Consider the following 24,281-nt stretch of genomic DNA (forward strand, 5'->3'; position numbering starts at 1 on the left):
CTCACTGGATCAACTCAGGTGTGTGCCAGCCATTCTCTAGATGATAGCAGAGTGACCACTAACATGGAAATGTAACCTACTACCTTCTTTCTCTGTATGTCCCACAAACCTCACAACTCCCTGTACTCTTAAGAAAAAAAGACTCTAGCAAGGCCTGTAAAGCCATGATGATCAGCCTGCCTCCACCATGTATTTCTCCACTCTTCCATGTCAGAGGCTTGAGGTTTCTATCAAGTCAGCCTATGCTCTGTTTGGTGTCAGTGCAAGCACACCCCACTAATTTTCTTTAGTAGAAGTATCCAATGTTTTGTTTTGATACTAGCTTAATCCTCACTCTCTTTTGAAACATGTCTTATTTATGTAGCCCAGTCTGGCCATGAACATATACTATCCTGTCTCAGTCTCTCAAGTACTGTTTATCACTGGAGAACACCTGTGAGGGCTAAAATTATGTTTTAAATATTAATTACTGTGCTTAAGAGATCTATAAAGGGTTGGAGGGATGGCTCAGCGGTTGACAGGACTGACTGCTGTCTTCCAGAGGTCCTGAGTTCGGTTCCCAGAAACCACATGATGGCTCATAGCCATCTGTGGGATAAGATGCCTTCTTCTGGTGTATCTGGAGAGAGCTACGGTGTACTCATATACATAAAATAAATAAATCTTTTTTTTTAAAAAACAGAGAGATCTATAAAACAAAACTGCCTCTAACCTGTAAACCCCACTTGTCCAGGGACAGATAACTTACTGGAATACTGGAAGCTGTTCATGTAAGATAACGAATCATACATTTTCACTTCTGTAAACAAGATTGTTTCCACCAACTGCACAGAAAGTGTTTGATCACATATAGGTAGGAGGTGCCTTGGTATAAAGTACATTGGGATGTATGCTTGTCCCAAAAATACATATTGTGGGTTTTGCCTTTATAAGCACCTCACTGACATAATTTGAAGCCATTTTCTGGGAACCCCGTGTATGGGCCAGTGTCCATTGTCCTGGTCAGTATTAATGAAACTTGCTTCAAATGTGGCTCAGAAATTGTGCTCTTTCTTTGTTCTGGTGGGATTGACACACTGCTACGCCTGACACTTGCTAACATATGATACAGCAAATGACTCCTTTACTCAGTATTTTAAACTCATTGTGAAACCAGTAGTTGTTTCTCTGTTCTACTCAGCTGGCAAACTATTATATTACTATGGAAATACCAACACATTTATCAAGTTTTAGGTCAATACATGAAGAATACCATTCCTTTCTGTCAACAGAAAACTTGCAATTCCATTGTCCTTATTATAACATTTAATTTACCGTTTAATAGGATTTTCTTTCACCTTCACCTCCTGTAACTCACAATTTTCTTAACCCAGAGACATGTGTTCTGAAGGTACCACTGGTCAGGGTGTTCCTTGGGGATACAGTACTTACTGAGTAGAGCAGCAGTGGGCAGGGTGGACTCTGAGGTGTCAGTAGTGAGGAGAAAATCTCTCCCAATCTCAGGATGTATCTACTTTCTCTTGTATCTGACTGGTAAGTTATCACTGCTAGTGTACTGATGTCACTTTTCATTTAAAGGTGAGGGCAACAATGTTCTCAAACAGTATTTTCTATAATGTTCCAATAAAAAAATGTATTCCTATGTTGTGTATGGATATTTTTATTACATGTATGTTTGTGCACCATGTATTTGTAGCCTATGGAGTCTACAAAAGGGCATTAGATCCTCTGGAATTGGGATTAGAGACAGTTGTGAGACACCATATAAGTTTTGGAAACTGACCATAGGTTCTTTAAGAGCAGCAAAGTGCTTTTTAACACCTGAGCTAGTTCTCCAGTGGCTGTGTATTATCTCCTTCCCATTTAAAATTTTCATTAATGAACCTTAAAAAAAAAAAAAAGGGTTTCTCTGTGTAGCCCTGGCTGTCCTTGAACTCAGAGATCTGCGTGCCTCTGCCTGCCAAGTACATCACCACTGCCTGGCAATGCTCCAATTTTAAAAACCTCATTTATAAAGCCTTTAAAAGAACTATTGACCCCTCTTCCTCTTTCAGAGTTATTTAAGGGCTACATGGGACTCAGTATCTCATGAGCAGACCAGGCTGCTGGAGTACAGCAATCATCTTTGCAAATGAAATCAGCACTAATTCTGGAGAACAAAACGTCTATTTTGCTGTGCTCACCCAGGACACAAAGGAAAACTACTCACAGGTACCATACGCAGGTTCCCACTGTAGTGACATCATCTGGAATTTCTCCTCATCTGTGTCTATGTCTAGACTAGAAAGATACTGTTTCACTTTCCTTGCCATTTGGGCATCTTCATACAGTTTCTTGGCATTTAGCAGTGAGCTGCGGCGTGCTCTTTTCTTGTGAGCACCTCCCTGGACATCCAGCATGTTAGAATTTGTGCTGCCTTGACTTAATGACCTGTAAGAAGACAGAAACTGCCATGAGAACCTATAAAGATGAGAATTAAGCATGAAAGAATGAAGATTTAATTATTTTTTTCTGTTAATGCTATGGCATGCTGATGTAAATGAGTTAAAAGATGAAGAGCATTAATGCAAAGTAATTTGGCACAGATGGCAATGTTCTCAGTTAAGAACAAGATCTGGCAGAACACGGATTTCAAAAGAGTAAGCTCCCAGTTCCTCCCTGAGCAACATATCCCATTACAATCTTTGTGTGCCTATGCAACCCATGGCACACTGTGCTAACAAAAGCTTTCCTCTGGTCCTTTTAGGCCATGTACACTCTAAGATGTGGCAAAGGTCTAGGTCAGGATATATTTGTTCTCAGTCCTTCAGCAAAGGCAAACAGAGAAGCTTTGTTACCTGGGCTGCTTGCAGTATGCTATTAAAACATCATTTTGTGACAGCAGGGGCATTTCAAACATAGAGACCAATTTTACCAGAAATCATATTTTGACCAAAAATTAAAGAGAACCAAGATGATATTTAAAAATAACATTTCAACCCACCATAGTGAGAGATCAGAAATGCAGTAAAAAAAAAATTGCTACCATCTCTGCAGGTACAATGTGGTCAGATATTACTTGCATTCTAGAATTTATTTCTGAACATGATGGGACTTCAAACTGGGTCTCAGAAATAAGTACTACTCAAAGAAACTACAACTTTATCCACTTCTACCTTTTCCATCAAGTCTGCTTATACCATGCACATCCAGAACCAATGGAAGGTAGCAACTGTTATGCAGCAGGTCATTTCTGACAGGCTAGCAAATTCCATGCTTACAGAAGATTGTTTGTATACTCATTGCCATGTGTGTGCAGAGGAGGGAACAAGCCACAGCGAGACTGTGAGGTCTGAGGAGTGGCTCTCTCTTCCTGCCTTTATGTGGACTCTAGGTACCACTCATGACACCAGGTTAGCATGGCTCAAATGGTGTTTAATTTGAAGGGAAGAACATCTCTGTTTTTAATACTAGCATCATATTTACAGAAAATATTCTAAAACACGGACTACTTGTTCTTCAATGTTCACACACCTAGCTTAAAACAGACACCAATCTTAATGTTTCATTGTAAATCATATAAGGCAGAACTGAAAACCTATTATTGGCTTTTTTTTTTTTTTTTTGGTTACATTTTTAAGAATTTTGAAGTAGGGTTCTTGGGAGACGGGGAGAAAGGAGGCAAAGTACAGTGACACATGCATGAAAATGTCATAAATAAACCTACTATTTTGAAGTTTACTGAAATAACCAAACCAGCCAAAACCCCAACAATTCTTAAAGAAAAAATTAAAAAGAGGAAGGAAATAGTACCGTTATGCCTTGCATCTTATATAGTTTTGTTTTAAAGACTGGGTTTCTCTGTGTAGCCCTGGATGTCCTTGAACTCAGCAAGATCCACTTGCTCCTGCATCCCGAGTGTTGGGATGAAAGGCATGCGGAATAACCTCCTGGCACGTTGATGACAACTTCTAGTTGTGAGTCAGGCAGAAATGGTGACGTGGCTGTGAGTAACCCATGGAAAAGACTGCAAAATTTGCAGAATGCTTTGGAAGGAAAATCTAGTAATTAGCCAATTACCCTTTAAGCTTTAAGAAGTACTTGATTAAAAAGGATGAAACCTGAAAAATTCAGTAAATATCTAACAATGTCAAGGGAGACAGGCTCTAGTTGTGTGCTGAGCCAGCCTAGATATCCACAGGGTCAGATTTGCCTTCTTTTATAGTTTATCCTTAAGTCATGGATGACCATTATACTGGTGGTATAGAGGGCAGAACTGTGTATACTCCATGTGAGCAGGGTCAAGGGGCAGGTACTGGTGATTCTAAGAATGATCTGGAAGATTCAACTTCTGAATATGAAGTTTCCTTATATTTTCCTTTTTATGTCTGTATAAGAGTGTTACGTGAGGAAAACATAAAACTCAGTCCAGATGGCACAGGCATAGCCACTAGAAATGGCAAGACTCAAAACACTAGCACGGTGGCTGGACACAGCTCCAGCAAAGCTGAGTGCATTGCTACACTCACTGTCCTTCTATCTCCAACTTTTGGGTTTTGGTCTCTGTGTGTTGCATTCTTGGGAACTTTCTGCATTATGACTCGACTTATGTCTTTTCCTGAGAAAGATTGTGTTTGAGTCTTTTTAGGAAAATCCTAAAATTAACTCTATCTGGCCATGATTTGGAAGTCCTCCTTATGCCCTGGAGATCATTAAGCACAGATAAGCACACCAACAGATGAAGCCAGGACTCTCCTTAGGGTAGCAGCCCCCGAGCAAACTCAAACGCACAATTGGTACAGGGTAAACAGACACAGCTGACAAACTCTGACTGGCCAGGAAAATAGGTTACAGACTCAAGGTCTCTTTTTATTAAAGGCTTAGACCTCTCTAAAAACATAGTTTAAAGAAAGGGGGTGGGGAGTTGTACAGTGTACACCGCTGGAGTAATAGAATTCAGTAAGTAAGATAGGTTGGCTAAAACAAACTTTTTCTACTTTATGGCATAGATGATGAAACACAGTAAAAGGTTAGGTATTAGTATTTGCTATTCATAAAAAGACTGGTTCAGGGGTTGGAGAGATGGCTCAGTGGTTAAGAGCACTGACTGCTCTTCAGGGGTCCTGAGTTCAATTCCCAGCAACCACATGGTGGTTCACAACCATCTATAATGAGATCTGATGCCATCTTCTGGTGTGTCTGAAGACTGCTACAGTGTACTCATATAAATAAATCTTTAAAAAAATGTAAAAAAAAAAAAAAAAGACTGGTTTAGATACTTGCTTTAATTTAGAGTTATATGGCTAATAATAAAAATAATCTGTTCTGTTTGTATTTTCTAATTGTGACTGAACTTGTAACTCTAGACATGTAATAAAAAGTACCACTTGGATAATCATTTGTCTGTCTTTCTTCTGTGGAGCTTATATAAAGAAACACTTGGTTGCTAGTATGCTAGACAGTCAGGGCTGCTAAGTTCCCCTGACCATTGCCTGACTCCCTCCCTCCCCTTGTTGATTCCTTATCTCTTCTGCTGGCTGTCCTGTCAGCTATGTCCCTCCAACTCTCCTCTCTGTGCTGGGGAAGCCCCAAGACTCCACTGGCATCCAGACACATGAGAAGCATGTCAATAAGCTCAAACAAACATGGTACTGCACTGGCTTTTCTTGGTACACAGATAAAACATCTTATAATGTGGTGACTATTACTGTGTGAGTGTGCATGTGTATGCTACGGGGGATCTGTGAGGGTCACAGGACTGCTGTATGGAATTGGTTATCTCCAACTTTTATGTGGATTCCAGGGATCAAACTCACAGTGAAACAAAGCCTTAACATTTATAAACAAAATTTTTAGTGCTAGCATTTAATAATTTTATCTCAGTTGTTATCCAAAATAAAAAAGCCAGCTTGTGAACAAACCTACAAAGTTCTAATACATGAGACAGACAGGATAAAGTATCTTCTGAACTACTGCCAAAGCATCAAATACTGATGTGAAATAAAAACACCTGATGTCTGCAAGCCCCAAACACTATAGGACTGAACCCTACCAGCTGAGCAGTGGCTGTTGTAGCTTTGTCACTAGGTCATAAGATGTCTTGTTGAGGTAGCAATGACATCAATTTCTACTTTCAGTAAGAAGAACCAGGGAAGACCAAGACACAAACATATGACATAGAAGAAAACACACAAGAAACACACGAGGAGGAAAGTCAAGTTCACCAAATAAAAAACAAGACCACGAATAAGACTCAAAGACATGGTTAAAAACATTCTTATATGTAGCCTAAGTATCTAACCTCACAATTCATTGTTTTAAACATCAAAATTCTATCTGTGTTCTCTGTATGCAATTCCATACACCTACAGTTCCAACGCTTTCTTCATTTAAAATGAAAGGTCTAAGAAAATGCTGCATCAGATCTTTAACTGTCTGTGGTTCTAAACCAGATGGCTAGCAATGCAGAACTAAGAGTCCAGAACCTACAAACCACAAAAGGCTGAGCAGTTAAGAAGTTTTAGGGAAACAAGACAATCTTTTTATACAAAGGTGGTAGAAACTTAAAGTCAATTTCAATCTAAGCTTCAAGTTTCAGGCATTCAGTGGATCTGATGAGGGGTTAAAAACTCTATTCACTTTTACAATACAGATTAAATAAACATGTCTCCCTGGAAAACTGATAGAAAATGCAGCCCTTACAAACAGACCTTTTATACATTAACATATATGTTCACTTTCATAAAACAGACACTGAAATTAGAGAAGGTGCAGTCAGCTTTTAAAGCAGACTGTCTAGGTTTGGGTACACCATCAATAAGCTGCAAGACGGGGCTAGTTACCTTCCTCACCTGCCCAACGGTGATAACAGACCAGTTCATAGGGTAAAAAGGAGATTTTTAAAGGTTACTTATTTAGAGAGCTTACAACAGTGTAGAGGACACAGGAGTATGCAACAAATATTTGTTATCATCATCTATATCTCATGAATCTGTTAAATTTAAATCTAAAAAGGGATTACAGAATGCCAATAATGGAAAAACAAAACAAATGAAACAGACCAACACAAGGCTAGTTCCATCACTACTTTCACCTTGTTAGCAAAAGGCATTTATCAGAGTGTAGGCTGACGGAGTTAATAGAAGGCATGCTATCTGATTGGCGTGCATTAATGAAAAGGATGCAGCACATGTTAAGAGTTGCACAACCTTCATTCCAGTTGTTCACTTCCCCACTTACCCCAGACTCCGCCACCTCTTCTTCCTGTAAGCAAGAGCCACAAACATTGAAGCATGTATTTGAATAGGAAAGCACAGAAAAAGACAACAGTTGAGAGTCAGAGAATTTATGCAGACAGAACAGAACAGAAAAATTTACCAGGAAAAAAAATTGTATCTTAACAGTAAAAAATGGCTTTAATGAAATGAAGAAATGGGAAGGACACATTGAGTCCTGAAGGCCAAATCCCTCTATAGCATGTACTTTAAAACAAGCTTTAGATCAACTGCATTTTAAATACCTGTCTAGCCATTAGTTGATGTTTTTTGTTTGTTTGTTTGTTTTCTAAGAGAGGGTTTCCCTATATAGCCCTGGATATCCTGGAACTCATTCTGTAGACCAGGCTGACCTCAAATGCAGAGAGATCCGCCTGCCTCTGCCTCCTGAGTGCTGGAAACAAAGGTGTGAGCCACCATGGCCTGTCATTATAAGTTGATGTTACTAAACAGCTTATGGAATACCATCTGTTTACTGCAAACTTTCTATTCTGTTTTTGGAAGTGTGGGGACTGGGGGGACTGGTCTTAAGAACAGAGTTTCTACACATGTTTGGAGTCACTCATTTAAATGCTGAAAAATTACAAGGAACATAGAGATATAAATCCATTTTTAAGTGAAGAAATTTCTCTAAGTATTTTACAAGAAAAATTGACTAGCAAATACAACTTCAAAAATAAAAACATATCAAAGCAGGGGTGGTGGTGTGCACTTATGCACTGTGCACTATGAATTCCAAGCCAGTCTGGGAACACAGTGAGACTTTAATAACTTAGGTACTGGTTGAAACAACTGAACTAGAATACATATATTTATTTCCCTGTGCATTTCTTACTCAACCCAGGTTATTCTCAAGCAAATAGCTAGGCTGCTTCTTTTTAATTGTTGTTTGTATGCATGTATGTGGGTACATGTGCACATTTATGTGAGTTTAAGCCTCTGGTGTTGTTCCTAATGTGTCAGAAACCTGTTCCTCCTTTTTTGAGACAGGACTCTCTGCATTGGCTGTTATCTACCCAATTTCCATGATACTGGGACTGATAAAAACTCAAGCTCTCACTGCAAGCACTTCACTGAGGCCCTCTTATGTTAATTTGGAAGCTCAGCTGCACCTTAGTATACTATCAAATGATTTGGCAGGGAACTAATTTATTATGGCTTCAGGCACAGAATGAAAACATGCATGAGTAAATGGAGGGTCACATAAGACAAGAGACAGTGGAAAGTCCACTGTACTCGAACATTCAACAAAAACAAGAACGGACAACAAGCCTCCTCCAGGTGTGCTTCAGTCCCTGGTTCTTATTGGTTTTTGTTTCCACATTTTGGAGAAGTGAGATTTCATTACATTACCAAGAGAAAGAAAAGAGATGGGAAGAGATCTGGCACTCTTTCCCCACTACTCTGAGAATTTCTAAACTAGAGCAAACACGAGATCATCTACTAAGAAAAGCACTGACTGCTCCACAGTGACATAAGTGGAGTTAGTGAAAGCAATACCTCTTCCAGCCAAACTCAATCGAACACATACTATAAAGTATCAAGTGTCTTAGAAAATATGTACTTTAAAATCACAGCAATTGTATGTACTTAAAATTACTTTATTAATGCCCTATTTGGAGAGGTACAAAAGGAAAATCTGATAAAAAAATTCTTTTTATTTTATTTTGGTTTTTCGAGACAGGGTTTCTTTGTGTAGTCCTGGCTGTCCTGGAACTCACTCTGTAGACCAGGCTGGCCTCGAACTCAGAAATCTGCCTACCGCTGCCTCCCAACTGATAAAAAAATTAAACTGTAATGTCTACTTACATACTTAAGATTATAAAATTACTGGGAACAACTTAACAACACACTTTCTATAAACTCTATACGTAAATCTGGGATAGACTTTATAGTACACAAAGTACCAAAAAAGCATTCTCGTTTTGGGTGTGGCCGTGTACACCTGTAATACTAGCAATTGGAAGTGGTGTAATACCAGCAATTGGAACGAGATCATGAGTTCTAGACCAGCCTCAGTTACAAAGTAAGTCCAAAAGAATTCTCAGATAAAATTAAAAGGTAAATAAAACTCTAATGAAGATGTAGCATGGCTAAATGTACTTTCTGGGAAAGAGTTTACATACAAGCAAACAGTTGCAATATAACTGGGACTTTTGGGAAAGAAATGTTTTAGAAAACTGAAGTACCGGTTAGATATGCAGAATAATTCCAACAGATGAGACAATTTGCATTCAGATGATTTCATGGAGCTCAACATTCTTCTTTTATTTATTTGTTGGTACTTTATATAACAACCATACAGAACTACGTGTATAGTCAGAAAAGTAATTGGAAAACTAGGGCTGAAATCTTAGCAAGTTATATAAAAACTTCTTGAGGGCCTGGGGACATGGCTCAGCAGTTAAAGGCACTGACCTCTCTTGCAGAGGACCTGAGTTCAATTCCCAGCACTTACGTGGTAACTCACAAGCATCTGTAACTCTAGTTCAAGAGAGGCCAATATCGTATTCTTCTGGACTCTGCAAGCATTGCACATGTGATTCACAGACACACACGCAGGCAAACATATATAAATTAAAAATAAAACAAAACTGCTTGGGGTTCAATTTCTTCAGATGTAAAGGGAAGTAGAATACTGCTTACCTGTGAGGATTACCGTAATGAAAAGATTACTGGAGACTAATGTGTATACAACACTCAGCACAGTACACAACAAAGGACAGACATCATTACCTCACCACCCTTGATGCTACTGTAATGTGATTTCCATGTCATACCTCTGTCGGAACATCATGGCAGGGTCCATGTTAGCAGAAGTCATTCGAATAATATGACGGATTTCCTTGGCAATCATTCTTAGCTTCTCGAAGTTTACTAAGCCATCTACTTTGGAGTCATTTCCTATGAAATATATGTTTTTAAACTTTCATAATTAGAATTTTATCTCCAAGTGGCATAAGTTCAGTTTATAACTACTGTAAGTACTCCTGAGCTTTCTTTATCAAAGTGTTCCTCGCCCCCCCACTCCTTTCTGCATTGATCCCAGGGAGTGAGTTTCTAAGAGCTGTGTTTCCCATGGGAATAATCACTCTGAATACAAAAAGTGACTGTTTAGAGTTTATAAAACTGGTTCACTGTCTCACAGGCATGTACACAAGTTACACAGCACACAATCTCGTTCTGTACATGGTTTGCTCTATTGGAAGAAAGCTACAGCACCTGAAAACTTAGGCTAGCCAGGTGACAAGGGCATTGTTTGGCCTACTTACTTACTAATAATTAAGTCGACCTACAATTTTTTTTTGATTTATAATTCTTAAAATTTTTAAATAAATAAAAACAATTTAAGAAGTAGCAGATATACTCACAGGAGTAAATAGTGGGAGATTAAGTTAAACTGGATTTCTTTCTCAAATGGCAAAAATTAGCTAAAACTGAGGTAGCAGTGTCATAGGGGTACTTTCTGGTCTTGTATTCACTTTTTTCTGTCTCGGAATATGAATTTATCACTGAAACTTTAATCATTGGTATGAAAATACCTGTATGTAAGTTTCTAATTTACAAATGTGAAGACTGTCAACTTTTCTTGGACAGATTTGTTATAAGACCAGATGGAGCCCATTTATTGGCTTACCTAGTCCAAATCATCAGGCAAAATGTCAATGTCAAAATTTAGTTTGCCTGACCATAGTAGCATTCAACTACATGTCTGTAACTGTTAGTGCAACCATTTTTCTAACAAGAAAGGTCCTGAAGCCACGTTTGAGAGTTCTCTTTTCATAGTAAGTGCCATCTGTACACTGGTCACAGGAATGGTTCCCGGCCTCAATGTCAGCTGGAAACAAAACACCACCCACCATGTTCAAGTCAGATCAATGTTGTAAGAGTACTTCAGAAGTCTGTGAGGATCTTCTTTTATGTAATGTGGTGATGATGATGAAATTCTGAGGCCGAGAGACTCGGCAACCAGGAGACTCTCCCTGATGATGACAATTAGCAAGGGCAGACAGGGGACAAGGAGCTGAAAACAAGAGCTGAATAGAGCCCTTCAGTGTTTTGAGGTAACAAGAATAAAACCAAGTTAAATCCAATTAAGCTTCAATGTTTTGCGTTGGGACTCTGACTTTATTCTGGAGATAAGGAGGAACCAAATGTAGACTGGAATAAAGCCTAAAAACCTGGAAATGAATTAAAAACATTTGGGATTGGGGCTGGGGAGATGGCTCAGGAGTTAAGAGCACTTATTGCTCTTCCAGAGGTGCTGAGTTCAATTCCCAGCAACCACATGGTGGCTCACAACCATCTGCAATAGGATCCAATGACCTCTTCTGGTGTGTCTGAAGACAGCTACAGTGTACTCATTCATATATATACACACACACACACACACACACACACACACACACACACACACTAAATCTTAAAAAATATGGGATTAATAACAGCCTTAACTGAGCAAGGTTTAATCTTTTTTGGAAGAATAGAATATTAGTCATAAATTTTCGATTTTTTGGGGCAACTTTTCTACTATTCTCTAAACAAAACAAAATAAAAAATAAAAACAGCAATGTACATTAAGAAAAAAATGAACGTGAACATGACAAGATGTGAAAGAGGATCTAGAGAGAACCAGAGAAGACCCAGACTACAGAGTCACTACAGAGAAACTCTAAATACCCAGGTTAAACATGCTCAAAGATACAAAACTGCTACTTTAACAGAGAATATGAAACAAAAGAAATAGTAAAACTGAGAAACAATGAACTAGAATAGGAATACAGCCACAGGTTAACTGGATGGACACAGCTGAACAGAAGGTGTCAACAAGAATGATAATACTTGGAGGACAGCAAGAAAACAAGATAACCTGCAGGAAGATGTGAGGCTAACGAGGCACAGTACTCAAGTCAGACAGAAGTAAAACCAGAGCCCAGAACTGAAGTCAGAAATGGGCAAATAAAAAACTAACTACACAGAATGTTCCAAAATTGAAGGAAAATAATCAATCTATTTCCATATGACCCATAAATGTCTACAATGAAACAAAATTACAAACCGCATACCTTATAAAAGGTAGCAAAACAGAAAGACATGAAAAGGCAAAGGTTACAACCGCAGCTATCAGCTATCAGTGAAAAGAATAGTAAGACTATGATTGATGTCTCAATCCTGACAATGGGAGCCAGAAAATAATGGATGCTACTTCAAAATGCTGAAGGAAAGTGGCTGCCAATCCAAACTACATTTCTGAAACTGATGTCTTGGCCTTTCAGATGAACAAAAATTGAGATCTCCATTGCCTTAAGGTAATAATGGTGTCTGATGTACCAAACAAAATCAAACTCCTAAACAACTAAACAACAAATCCCTCAAAACCACAAGGCACACTAAACACATGGACACACAGAAATGGAGGATGAAAGAAACAGCAGCAAGCACAAATAGACACACACGAGATTAAACACTGATTTTAGTAACTGACAGTACAACAACGTACGACTGACAGCACAATGGGTGAATAAAATTGGAGATGAGTAAATGAAACTTGAATAGTCCAAATTCTTCACATGGCCTGAAATAACACAACACTAATGAATACTGGCAAACACACTGACACTTATATCATCTGGTGTAACAGTAAAGACTAGAAAAACAGTACATGGTTACTAAGGGAACAGAGTAGAAAAAATACCATTATCACAGAAAAGTTAATGCAAATAGACTGTAAATGAACTATAAAGGTAAAAGGTTAAAAAAATTTAGCTAAGAATTTCTACTCATCAAAAAATAACCTTAAAATAGTCAAAGGGCAAGTTATTCTTGTTTGTAGAAATTATAAACAAAATAGGAAACATACTACAAAATGAGCAAAGAATCCAAACAGGTAACTGTCAAGAGGGTTACTGCACAGAGGATGCTCAGCCTCATTCATAATCATGAAAGCGCACATTATCAGCACGTCAAGATACAAGCATGTGCTTATTGTAATGTGTGAAAACAGAGCCTGAACTTAACAGACAATGTTAAGGATGAGCAGTGAGAGAACACCCCCAGTGCTAGAAACCAACATCACCATTACACCATTTTTTAAAAAGGGTTGAACCGAAGAGTCTACTCAGAATATATTGTATAGTCATTAAGAATACATCTGCCTAAAGAGTATGAACAGAGAATAAACAGCATTCTTCATAGCAGGACAACAATGGGAACTACTTAAAGCCCACAAACCAGAATGAATCACTGTACAACACTAAGACACTAAGCTAAGCAGTTTTGGACAGCAGTAAAGATTCTCCCTAATCCTATGTTGACCAAAATAAGCCAAAAATCATATCAAACAAACATTCTGTGACTCTGTTTGTCTAAAGTTCAAGAACAATTGAGACTCAACTGTGGCATTGGAAATCAGGATAGGAGTCACCTTTGGGAAGAGGAAGAGGAGAGGGTTGGGAGTGAGCAGGAGCAAGCTTCTAGGATAATAGCAATGCTTAATTTTTGCCTGTAAAACTATTATGTTACCAGATTTTATTAGTTTTTCATTTCCGTTTTGGACAGTTTTACTTATATGAAACTTAAATTTTAAAAAACTGGGAGGAATAAACATTACTAAACTTGAAGCAAATACAAGGCTGGGAATGCTTGGTACATGCCCGAGTGCTAGGGAGGCGGAGAAAGGAAGAGCAGGCACGCAGGCTTGCAGAGACACCACTTCAAACAAGCAGACCACACACAGGATATTAAGTGTCAGAAATAGTTTCATCTTAGTGTCAAGTTTATATTTGAACTTTAACTGTGAACATTTCAATTTGTTACTATCAACAATACAGCTTTAGACATCAAAAATTCACTGCACTTAACTTTATGAAGATTTAGTGACATGAAATAATTATATTGAAATGGGTAATAGATTAAAATGCTGCAGCTATCCTTGGAGTTACTCCAGTTGTGTGGTGACAGCCACTAGGCAAGAATTGCCTCTCTCCATCTACAGACAAATTACTGTCCAGAAAAGGACACACTTGCAGAATAGTCGACTGATTATATCTGCCTAGACAGAGTAATCAGCCCTTAATAATCCTGCATCACTAAGGTCTGTCACATGATTCTGGGCCAGAAGGCTGAAGATTTGATTCTCCAATGTTCGGCAGTATAGGGGCTTTTCAGGTGTTCAGCGGTCTCTATAAATTGGCTAAGTTTTAGAAGTTATGTTTAGTGCTTCCCCTAACTTCAGTTAACTCAGTCATTCTGGATTTCTGATGGGGTTGAAGACCTATAGTCTCATAGCCAATCCTGGCTATTTACTTTAAGAAAAAAGATCTGAGTAGATGGTTTTCAGCTGACATTCATTCTAAAGCCAAAAAAGCCAGGATCAAAAGTAAGTGTTTTAGTTAGAAGAGATGACAGAGGTTCTGGTTAGTCAACAAAATGATGTACTGGGTATTAGGACTATCTTGTACCTCACTGGTACAATTAAGAATAAGTATGCTCTAATTGTATTTTGAGAGAAAAGTTTTACTTTAACAGGAAGAGTGATATGTAGGAGGAGCTAAGTGGGAAGGAGTACTGAGAGGAAGAGATGGAGCAAGGAGAGAAGATGAAGAAGAGGAGAAGCTAGGTGATGAGAGAGAGAAAGAGAGAGGGGGCATGGAGGCAGATGTTCACATGTCTCCACCAGTCAAAGATAGTTTTTATATCTAGGTTGGGTATTGGGTTACACTTCTGATTGAGCATTACCAAACTTATAAATCCTTTAACATTTAAAAAAAAAAATCGTATAAAAGCAAAAAGGAAAGGGGGAGGGCATGGGACAGGGGTGTTCTAGGGAGGGGAAATGTGGAAAGGGGATGGCATCTTAAATGTAAACAAAATAGAAAATAAAATTTTAAAAAATGAAAAAAAAAATAAAAAAAATAAAACAAAATGCTGCAGCTAAAGCTAAACACGCTAATTTTCAAATGACTTCAAATACCTTCATGGAGGAATGTCATATCTTTCTTGACAACAGGGAAGAGTGGAATAATTGGAGGCTGCATGCTTTGACTACTAAGAATATTTCTGTATTTTGCCATATTTCTAGATGGATCAAAAAGGTCTTGTAGATCATGGAGATGTTTCTCATATTTGCTTGGTAACTTTTCCCAAGTGCCTCTGAGTCGTGCTACTGGTGCCAGGTTCAAGCCACTGTCAAAATGAGAATAAAAACAGTAAGAAAGAATTTTGAGGAAAGGGTAGGCTCAGGTCAACAAAGTATACAACCATGCTCTATAGCAGGAAATAAGCAGGGCACATTTTAATACTTGGAAACAAAAAAGAACTATAAAAAAATAAACAAAAGGAACTCTTTTAATCTTAAAATAAGAAAAATCTCTTCCAGAGGACCTCTGGTAGTATAACACTTGCTTTATACTCTGCATGTAAGAGATAAATGGAAGAGACAAGTAAGTATCAGTGTGGCTCTTTATCAACTAACTTAAACAACATGGACCTGAAACAGGTTAAATGACTGACTGAGGTAGATTCTTGATTCAAGTTTCTGTATCTCAAGGCTCCCATTTTGTCCCCTAAATCTCCAGATATCCACTATCCCTGCTGCAGAAGACTTTAAACAAGTTTAGATATTCCCTAAGTTGAAAATATAATTCATGTCCATTAGGCAGTACTCTTTCCTCATTCCTTTATTTTCATGCTGTACGCCACTATCAATAAACAGTGTGTACCTAATACATCAACATTCCTATAGTTTAGTCCCCTGCTTCTCAGGCTCCTGATTTTTACTTATACCACTACATGTAAAATGTTCTCCAACTTCCAATTTTAAGGTAGGAATTAGATGTTTGTTCCCCCTTGTTTCTAAGAAATCACCACCCCACTACTGTAAGAAGGATAAAACAGAAAATGTAACTTCAGCCAAGTCCCAAACTATAATGATTGCCAAAAATTAGCCAAGGTTAAACAGCAGTAAGGAGAGGTACCAAAAAAATGACACATGCAGCTAAAAGAATGAAGAAAGGTTGAACAACAGGGCTCCAAAGTTACAAGAAACAAAGAACAATTCCTGATTTGGAATAAGAGCAAAAAAGTCTGTGTTGACATCAGGAAGGGTTGATTTCTTCAACCTGACTGTCAGGGGCAGTAATATTAGATCAGTGCCTGTAAAGATAAATTCTAAAAGGAAGCTATTTAGGAGGATAGCAGAGAGAAACTAAGTTGTACATAGCCCTAAGGCTGCCAAGCTCCACTCACTTAAAAAGCCAAAGGCAAAATAATTTACAAGGCCAATCCTGTTAGCTAGGGATTGTGCCTCAGCTTCTCTCTCATATGAGCCTTGGAAAATAGCTAGTATAGGAAAGTCCTCACTGAGAAAGAATCCAACAACTACAAGCAGCAAAAGAATAGTTAAAGAACACATGCCTTAGGAGGATAAAGCACAATGCTTCCAAATTTTATGAACCCAGCATAGAACTGACATTAACATTCAAAAACCATAAGACCATTAAAGAACATTGTGATAAAACTTACCATGATTACACACTTACATACACACACGGACCTTCCATCAGATTGTAGGGTAATAATTATTACTGTGAAACTATTAAAATAATTTACTCTATAACTTCTGATCACTTTGACACTAAAGTATCATATAGGCCAGGGGACAGCTAAGCATAAGACAGGAGACAGCTAAGCAGCCAAACGCTTGTCTAGCATGTGTAAGATCCTGAGTTCAAGTCTCAACTGTGTGAAAAACATCAAGTAAGCCTTAAAATCAATTTTCATTCCTAATTTTTAGGAAGTCAGCAATAAAAAATCAATAGCCCATTTTTCTTTAATTTTTAAAAAATTTTCATTGGATATTTTATTTATATTTCAGATGCCATCCCCTCTCCCCATTTCCCCTCCCTAGAAAACCCCTATCCCATGCCCCCTTCTCCTTTTTGCTTTTATACAATTTTTTTTAATGTTAACCAAAGGCTTTATAAGTTTGGTAGTGCTCAATATCAATCAGAAGTATAACCCAATAACCAACCTAGATACATCAACTATCTTTGACTGGCAGAAACATGTGAACATCCACCTCCATGCTCCCCCCCCTTCTCTCTCTCATCACCTAGCTCCTCCTCTCCATCTCCTTTCCTTACTCCTCCTCTTCCTCTCTGTACTCCTCCTACCTTAGCTCCTCCTACATATCACCCTTCCTGTTAAAATAAAACATTTCTCTCAAAATACAATTAGAGAATAACTATACCAATTTGTGTCAGTAAGGTGCAAGATAGACCTAATACCCAGATCATCATTTTGTTGACTAACCAGAACCTCTGTCATCTCTCCTAACTAAAAAACTTAGTTCTGAACCTGCCCTTTTTTCTTGGCTTTAGAATGAATGTCAGCTGAAAAGCATCCTCTCAAATCTTTTCTCTCTAAGTAAATAGCCAGGATTGGCTATGAGACTGTAAGTTTTAACCCCGTCAGAAATCCAGAATGACTGAGTTAACTGAACAAACACCTGAAAAGCCCCTATACTACAAAACGTTGGCGCATCCGATCTTCAGCCTTCTGGCCCAGGATCATCTGACAGACCTAGTGATGCAGAATTATTAAGGGCTGATTACTCTGTCTAGGCAGATATAATCAGTCGACTATTCTGCAAGTGTGTCCTTTTCTGGACAGTAATTTATCTGTAGATGAAAAGAGGCAGTTCTTGCCTAGTGGCTGTCTCACCACAGTTGGAATAACTCCAAAGATGCTCAATTTCTTCTTAGAATCCAAGACAGGGAAGCTGTCAGGAGCAGACAGGTCTCTAATCAAAATGAACATTAATACAGAAATGTTTGTAACATTGATTCTGTGGACTTCTGACGGTTTAAAAACCAACTATCCATGTAAGGCAATCTGGACTGTTGTCTGTTAACTCCTCTCAGCTATTTCTAAATAAAATATGGAAAACACCCTAACAGTAAACTCAGAGCTGTGAATTTGCTATAGGCTCTTAACTCATAGGCTAACCATCTCAATTCAGTTAAAAAAGTTAAAGAGGGACTGTGTCTAAGCCTTGTATTTCTAAATGTGTTATACAGGCACAATGCCTATGAGAGTAACAATATTCATCTCACTTTTATATCAATAAGAAACTCATACCAGTGAAAACCTTACATTTGAAATCAAAGTAAATTTTGTACCATTTAAGAAATTATAACTTCATCTTAATAACAATTATACATATTTCTACCAATAGGTTATGGCTATGCAATAAATCCTAGCTAATCCTCCCTGTTTCAACAAAACCACTACTTTTCCCTAGAAAGACAGCTTCATATTAACCACCTCAGTCCCCAAGCCCAGGGAATAGGGGTGCCAACTCTTCATTAACTTCTTCAAGCTGATTATGAATAGCCCATTTTTCAATCTAAAGACTGCATTATGTTTAATGGAGTAATATTAAAAACATACTTACTATGAACCACAATCACACAGAGGCTCATACCTGTAATTATTTAATGCGTAAGTAAGAGGAAATAAGAAGCAGGTAAGATAAAGACACAGGTAAATGGGAAGAAACTACATCTTTACTATTATTTGAATGAAACAAGAAAATGAAATTATACATTGACCCCTAAAATATTAACCCAAAACCATACGGAAAATCAAAAGGAAAAAAAAAAAAAAGAATACCATGTCAGTATATGGAATTGATACATATATACAGAAGAATACTTAGCAGAAGCAACATATGATCAAGACAATATAAGGATGCCATTTAGTCATAAGGTATACTGAACACTCAAAGAAGTGCTCAAGACTTACAAGAACAAAACTATGAATGTCACAGAGGGAAAATGAAGTGAAGCAGTATTTTTGGGGTAAAGGAGCCATTGCTAAATAATGTATGTATTCTGTGTAATTGCAATGAAAATATTCCCAAGACTTTTTTAAAGACCTAAATGAACTGACTCTGAGGCTTGTATCAAACACACTAGCAACAGTCAGAAAAAGGAGGAGGAAAAGGAACAAAGAGCTTAACTAGTTCTGTGAGAACTCAAGACCTTTAAAGCTTTAAAGTTCTAGCGACTACAGTTAAATCACTAGGATAGAATGCAGAAACAGACCAAGATATGTTTAAAGTTTTAGCAGCATATTTTACTTTTTAAAGATTTTTTTATGTATATGAGTGTTTATCTACATGTATGTTTACCACATGCATGCCTGGTGCCTGCGGAGGCCAGAAGAAGGCATTAGATCCCCTAGAACTGAAGTTACAGATAGTTGTGAGCTGCTTCTTCAAAAGTTAACATTAGTTTTCCTAGTTGGGTGTGTTGCTGCACATCTTTAATCTACCACCTGGGAGGTGGAGGAGGAGGTGGAGGCAGAGGCAGGTGTATCTCTGTAAGTTTGAGGCTTGGTCTACATATTAAGTTCCATTCTAGCCAGAGATATTATATAAGAGTCCCCGTCTCAAAAACAACAAAACAAACAAATAACAACAACAAGCTTTCCTCTTAGCCTTCTGTTCTAGCCACCTATATTTCTTCTATCAGTCACTGATCCCCAGAAACACTGTCAGGAACCCCCAGAGGCCATACCAGGCTGGGACTCAGATCAGTGTCTTCCTAAGCTATTATCATAGGGGCTTCTTGCAGCAGAAGGGAACTAACACAGGAACCCACAAATAGACAACATGCAGAGTGACAGACTTCGGAACCCCCAGTTGTAAATGGTATGTCTTTGGGCTCACAGATCTATTTGGAAGAGGAGTTGAAAAGATTGCACAAGCCAGAGGGAGTGATGACTCCAAGAAGACACCATCTTCCAGATACAAGACTGATGTACACAGGAACCCACAGAGCCAGTACAAGTTCAAACCAGACAAGGTCCCAGCACTGAAAGGGGGAAGTAGCTTCCACTCTTTTTTTTTTTTTTTTTTTTTTGTTTTTTTTTTTTGTTTGTTTTGTTTTTTGTTTTTTTGTTTTTCGAGACAGGGTTTCTCTGTGTAGTCCTGGCTGTCCCGGAACTCACTCTGTAGATCAGGCTGGCCTTGAACTCATAAATCTGCCTGCCTCTGCCTCCCAAGTGCTGGGATTAAAGGCGTGCGCCACCACCGCCCGGCGTAGCTTCCACTCTTAACCAAGAAGATAGCTGCAATACCCACTGACAAAGAGAAAAATTAGTTTTCTCTAATGGAGTCTCACTGGGTACATTAACCATATGTCAGGGTAGATTTCATGCCCAACTTTTTGTTAGGCAAGACAAAAAGAACTCAATGGTATTATATAGATATTTACACCAACTTACCTTATTATTGCAAACATGGAATTGAAATTCTTGCATTCTCGGCAATGAAGGGCAATTTTAATAAAATGTTTAATAATCTTCATTCTTTTCAGCTGATTTGACTCACTTAAGATCTCTGAGGCAACCCAGAATGTCTCTTGGTTTACAATATCCTCAAATTGTTTTAAGTGAATATTTCCTGTTTTAGAATCTAATTTAAAAAGATCATCAATGTATTCAGTAGGCTCAATATTACGAAACAAATCGAAGTCTCTCATTGACAGCTGGGTGGCAACCTCGATGGTGCTGAGTTGCAGCATGGATAGCTGGCTTTCCTTAAGTAGTTCCTGGGCATCTTCATCAGAACACAATGTTTCTGTTTCCATATTATTTTTTAGGTAATACCTAAATGTGAAGAAAATTGTAAGTGTGATCATAAATAGATTTCATTTATTAAGAACACTTTATTTTTACACAGAAAAACCCTGTCTTGAAAAACCAAAAAAGCCGGGCAGTGGTGGCGCAAGCCTTTAATCCCAGCACTTGGGAGGCAGAGGCAGGCGGATTTCTGAGTTCGAGGCCAGCCTGGTCTACAGGGTGAGTTCCAGGACAGCCAAGGCTATACAGAGAAACCCTGTCTCGAAAAAAACCAAAAAAAAAAAAAAAAAAAAAACCATTTTATTTTCTGTTTCCCAAAATATAATTTTATGATTAGCTTTTTGCCAAAAATATTAGAATATTCACTTATAGATGAAATGGGAAAATATTTTAAAGAACATCTTGGCGGGGGAAAAAAAGGACATCTTGAGAAGTTCTACTTCTGTTGTCTAACATCTATTATTGAAAAAAAATAAAAAACAATGATGAAAATGATCTTGAAGTCAGTCATTTTAAGAAACTACTCATGTGTGAACCATTATGTGTTCTCCTGAGAATAAAAGGTCTATGGGGCATTGTTGGGTTCTTCTCTGAATTGTTTATGTCTGCTCCTTAGGATCAGTGATGGGAATTAACACAGAAAACTGGTGCTGAACAAGCAGGGTCACTGCTGTAGCTAAACCTTACCAACAGCATAGGTATTAAGCTTTTGGGACTGAGTAGTGGGAGGAAAATGTAAGACTTTGGAACTGTGGGACACAGAAGTCCTAGAATATCCAAAGTACAGCTCAATGGCCTACTTTAGTTGGAACATTAAAGAGCAGAATGAAGAGCCAACAGAAATGTGAATTGGTAAGGCTATGTCTGAGAATACTTTGCTTCCTTTAAATCAGTGGTTCTCAAACAGTGGGTCACAAGCCTTTTGGGGGTTGAATGAGCCTTTCACAAGGGTCACATATCAGATAGTATTACACATTACAATTCATAACTAACAAAATTACAATTACGAAGTAGCAATGAAAAGAATTTTATGGTTGGGGGTCACCACAACATGAGGAACTGTATTAAAGAGTTGCAGCACTGGGGAAGATTGAGAACCACTACTGTAAGTGGTACTGATTCCTTTTTTTTTAAAAAAGATGTATTTATTTATGTATAGAACCCTTTATTTGCATTTATGCCTGTATGACAGACAGCATCAGAAGAGGATATCAGATCCCATCATCTATGACAGTGGGAAACTGGACTAGAGGTCACCAGTGTTCTTCTGCCAAAGAACTTGTTTACCATTTTGTTCATGTCCTGCTGGAGACCAAGTTTGAAAATAATTTAGGCAGAGGAAATTTCAAGCCTGATAAGGTGTCTAGGCTGTGGACCACTGCTATTACTAGCTGCTTTATTTACTTTTATAGTGAAAATTGGGAGCAAAAGTAAGAATATAAATACATTAACTTAGTTTCATCAGCCAATCTGAAGCTGGAACTAAGGAGGCATGCTTTAAAAAAAATCAGCATCTTCAGGCTAGTTAAGAGTACTGTCTGTCTGTTCTTTGGAGAGATCCTGAGTTCAATTGTAAGCAACCACATGGTGGCTCACTGTTATCTATGATGGGATTTGATACCCTCTTCTGATGCTGTCTGTCATGCAGGTATAGATGCAAATAAACTGCTCATATACATAAATACCTATTTTTTTTTTTTAAAAAAGATCTATTTATTTTATGTATGAGTGTTTTATGTACACCTGCATGCCAGAAGAGTGTATTAGATCCCATTGCAGATGGTTGTGAGCCACCATGTGGTTGCTGGAAGAGCAGTCAGTGTTCTTAACCACTGAGCCATCTCTCCAGCCCAGTAAATACATCTTTTAAAAAAAGGGATCAGTACCATTTAAAGTAGTGGTTCTCAACCTTCCTAATGCTGCAACTCTTTAATATAGTTCCTCATGTTGTGCTGACTCTAATCATAAAACTATTTTCATTGCTACTTCATAACTATAATTTTCCTACTGTTATGAATTATAATGTAAATATCTGATATGTGACCCCTGTGAAAGGATCATTCAACCCCAAAAGGGTTGTTACCCATAGGTTGAGAACCACTGATTTAAAGGAAGCAAAGTATTCTTCATCAGGATGACCAGGAACTGTCTTAAGGGCTTATCAGGACATGGTCAGATCTTTCCTGTAGCAGCTAAGAGTGTGAACTTGTAAATGAATTTAAAAGAAATTTCTGTCTGGATTCAGTGGCACAGGCCTCTATGTAGATCAGGCTAGCCTCAAACTTACAAAGATCTACAAGTTTTAGTCTCCCCAATGCTGGGATTAAAGATATATACTATCATGTCCACTGGCACAGATTTAATTCCAGTTACTTAGGAATCTGGGACAGTAAGATTCTATCAAGGTGTGCTTGGATAACTTAGTGAGATCTTGTCTCAAAAATAAGAAATTAAAACAGGGGTGGAGTGTGGCAGGTGGAGATAGGTAGTTGGATATAGCTCAGTGGTTGAGGCCTTACCATGTAAGAGTTCAATTGACAATACTTCAAAAACAAATACAAAATATATAAGTAAAAAACTTCCTTTTGAAAATGGATCCATATTAGCATAGCACCACTAAATACATTGTTTCCCAGGATTAACTTTATCATGCTCAACTATTGTGCTCAACTACCTAGCCACTGCATAAGCCACTGCAGCTAGAGTCCAAAGGGTCTTGCTACTGCTTAGTTGGCAGCTGACTGTGACACTGTCTATGCGATAACGTTTTTTTGCAGGCATATAAACTGAAAGAGTCTTTGGTCATGGAGGTGTCTACCAAAATTTTTCAAAGAAAGGCTAGAGAAACCAGGCAATGTGTGACAGGGTCAAGACTGCAACAGTCAGCCTCTGGGCAGGTTCGTAAATAAAGTGAAAGGTTAAGATGAAGATACAATGGAGATGTCATCAATGTGGAATGCCCAACAAGCCAAGGAAAGCCAAAACAAGTTCAAGATAGTTCAAGAGGCCACAAAAGTGGGTCTTCCCAAGCCGACAGAATGACACCAGGTGCCCTGGGCACAGGCATGGATCTACAGGATTTAATGTTTGCCTCAATGAATTTTGTCTTGTTTTGATCTGACTGGTCTTTGCTATTTTCATGTTATTCCCACTGGGAATAGAAATTTATGTGGTGTCACTTTCATCTTTCTTGTGTGTTTGTTTTAGTTTTTGAAGAAAGGGTTTCTCTGTGTAACAGCCCTGGTGTCCTGGCACTCACTTTGTAGTCCAGGCTGGCCTCAAACTCACAGAGATCTGCCTTCTTCCAGATCCTGAGTGTGGGACTAACAGCGTCAGTGCCCAGCTACTTTTACCGTTTTTATTCTTCAAGTACAAGCTAAG

General features: G+C 38.2%; 1 protein-coding gene across 9 annotated transcripts in view; it reads right to left on the reverse strand.

The window, feature by feature from the left end:
• The window catches only part of Rapgef6 (Rap guanine nucleotide exchange factor 6), a 169,422-nt gene that overhangs the window by 15,142 nt on the left and 129,999 nt on the right, over positions 1–24,281 (reverse strand). For 6 of the 9 annotated variants that reach the window (XM_076936834.1, XM_034507064.2, XM_076936833.1 and 3 more), the window contains 5 exons: positions 20,544–20,927; positions 15,226–15,437; positions 10,034–10,157; positions 7,219–7,242; positions 2,210–2,430 (listed from right to left, as the gene is read on the reverse strand). In XM_076936834.1, the coding sequence (XP_076792949.1) occupies positions 2,210–2,430; positions 7,219–7,242; positions 10,034–10,157; positions 15,226–15,437; positions 20,544–20,927 (965 nt within the window). The remainder of the gene's footprint in view (positions 1–2,209; positions 2,431–7,218; positions 7,243–10,033; positions 10,158–15,225; positions 15,438–20,543; positions 20,928–24,281) is intronic. The other 3 variants (XM_034507065.2, XM_076936832.1, XM_076936838.1) reach the window with 1 other exon arrangement.

Source organism: Arvicanthis niloticus, chromosome 6, assembly GCF_011762505.2.
Source record: "Arvicanthis niloticus isolate mArvNil1 chromosome 6, mArvNil1.pat.X, whole genome shotgun sequence".
NCBI classification, from domain to species: Eukaryota; Metazoa; Chordata; class Mammalia; order Rodentia; family Muridae; genus Arvicanthis; species Arvicanthis niloticus.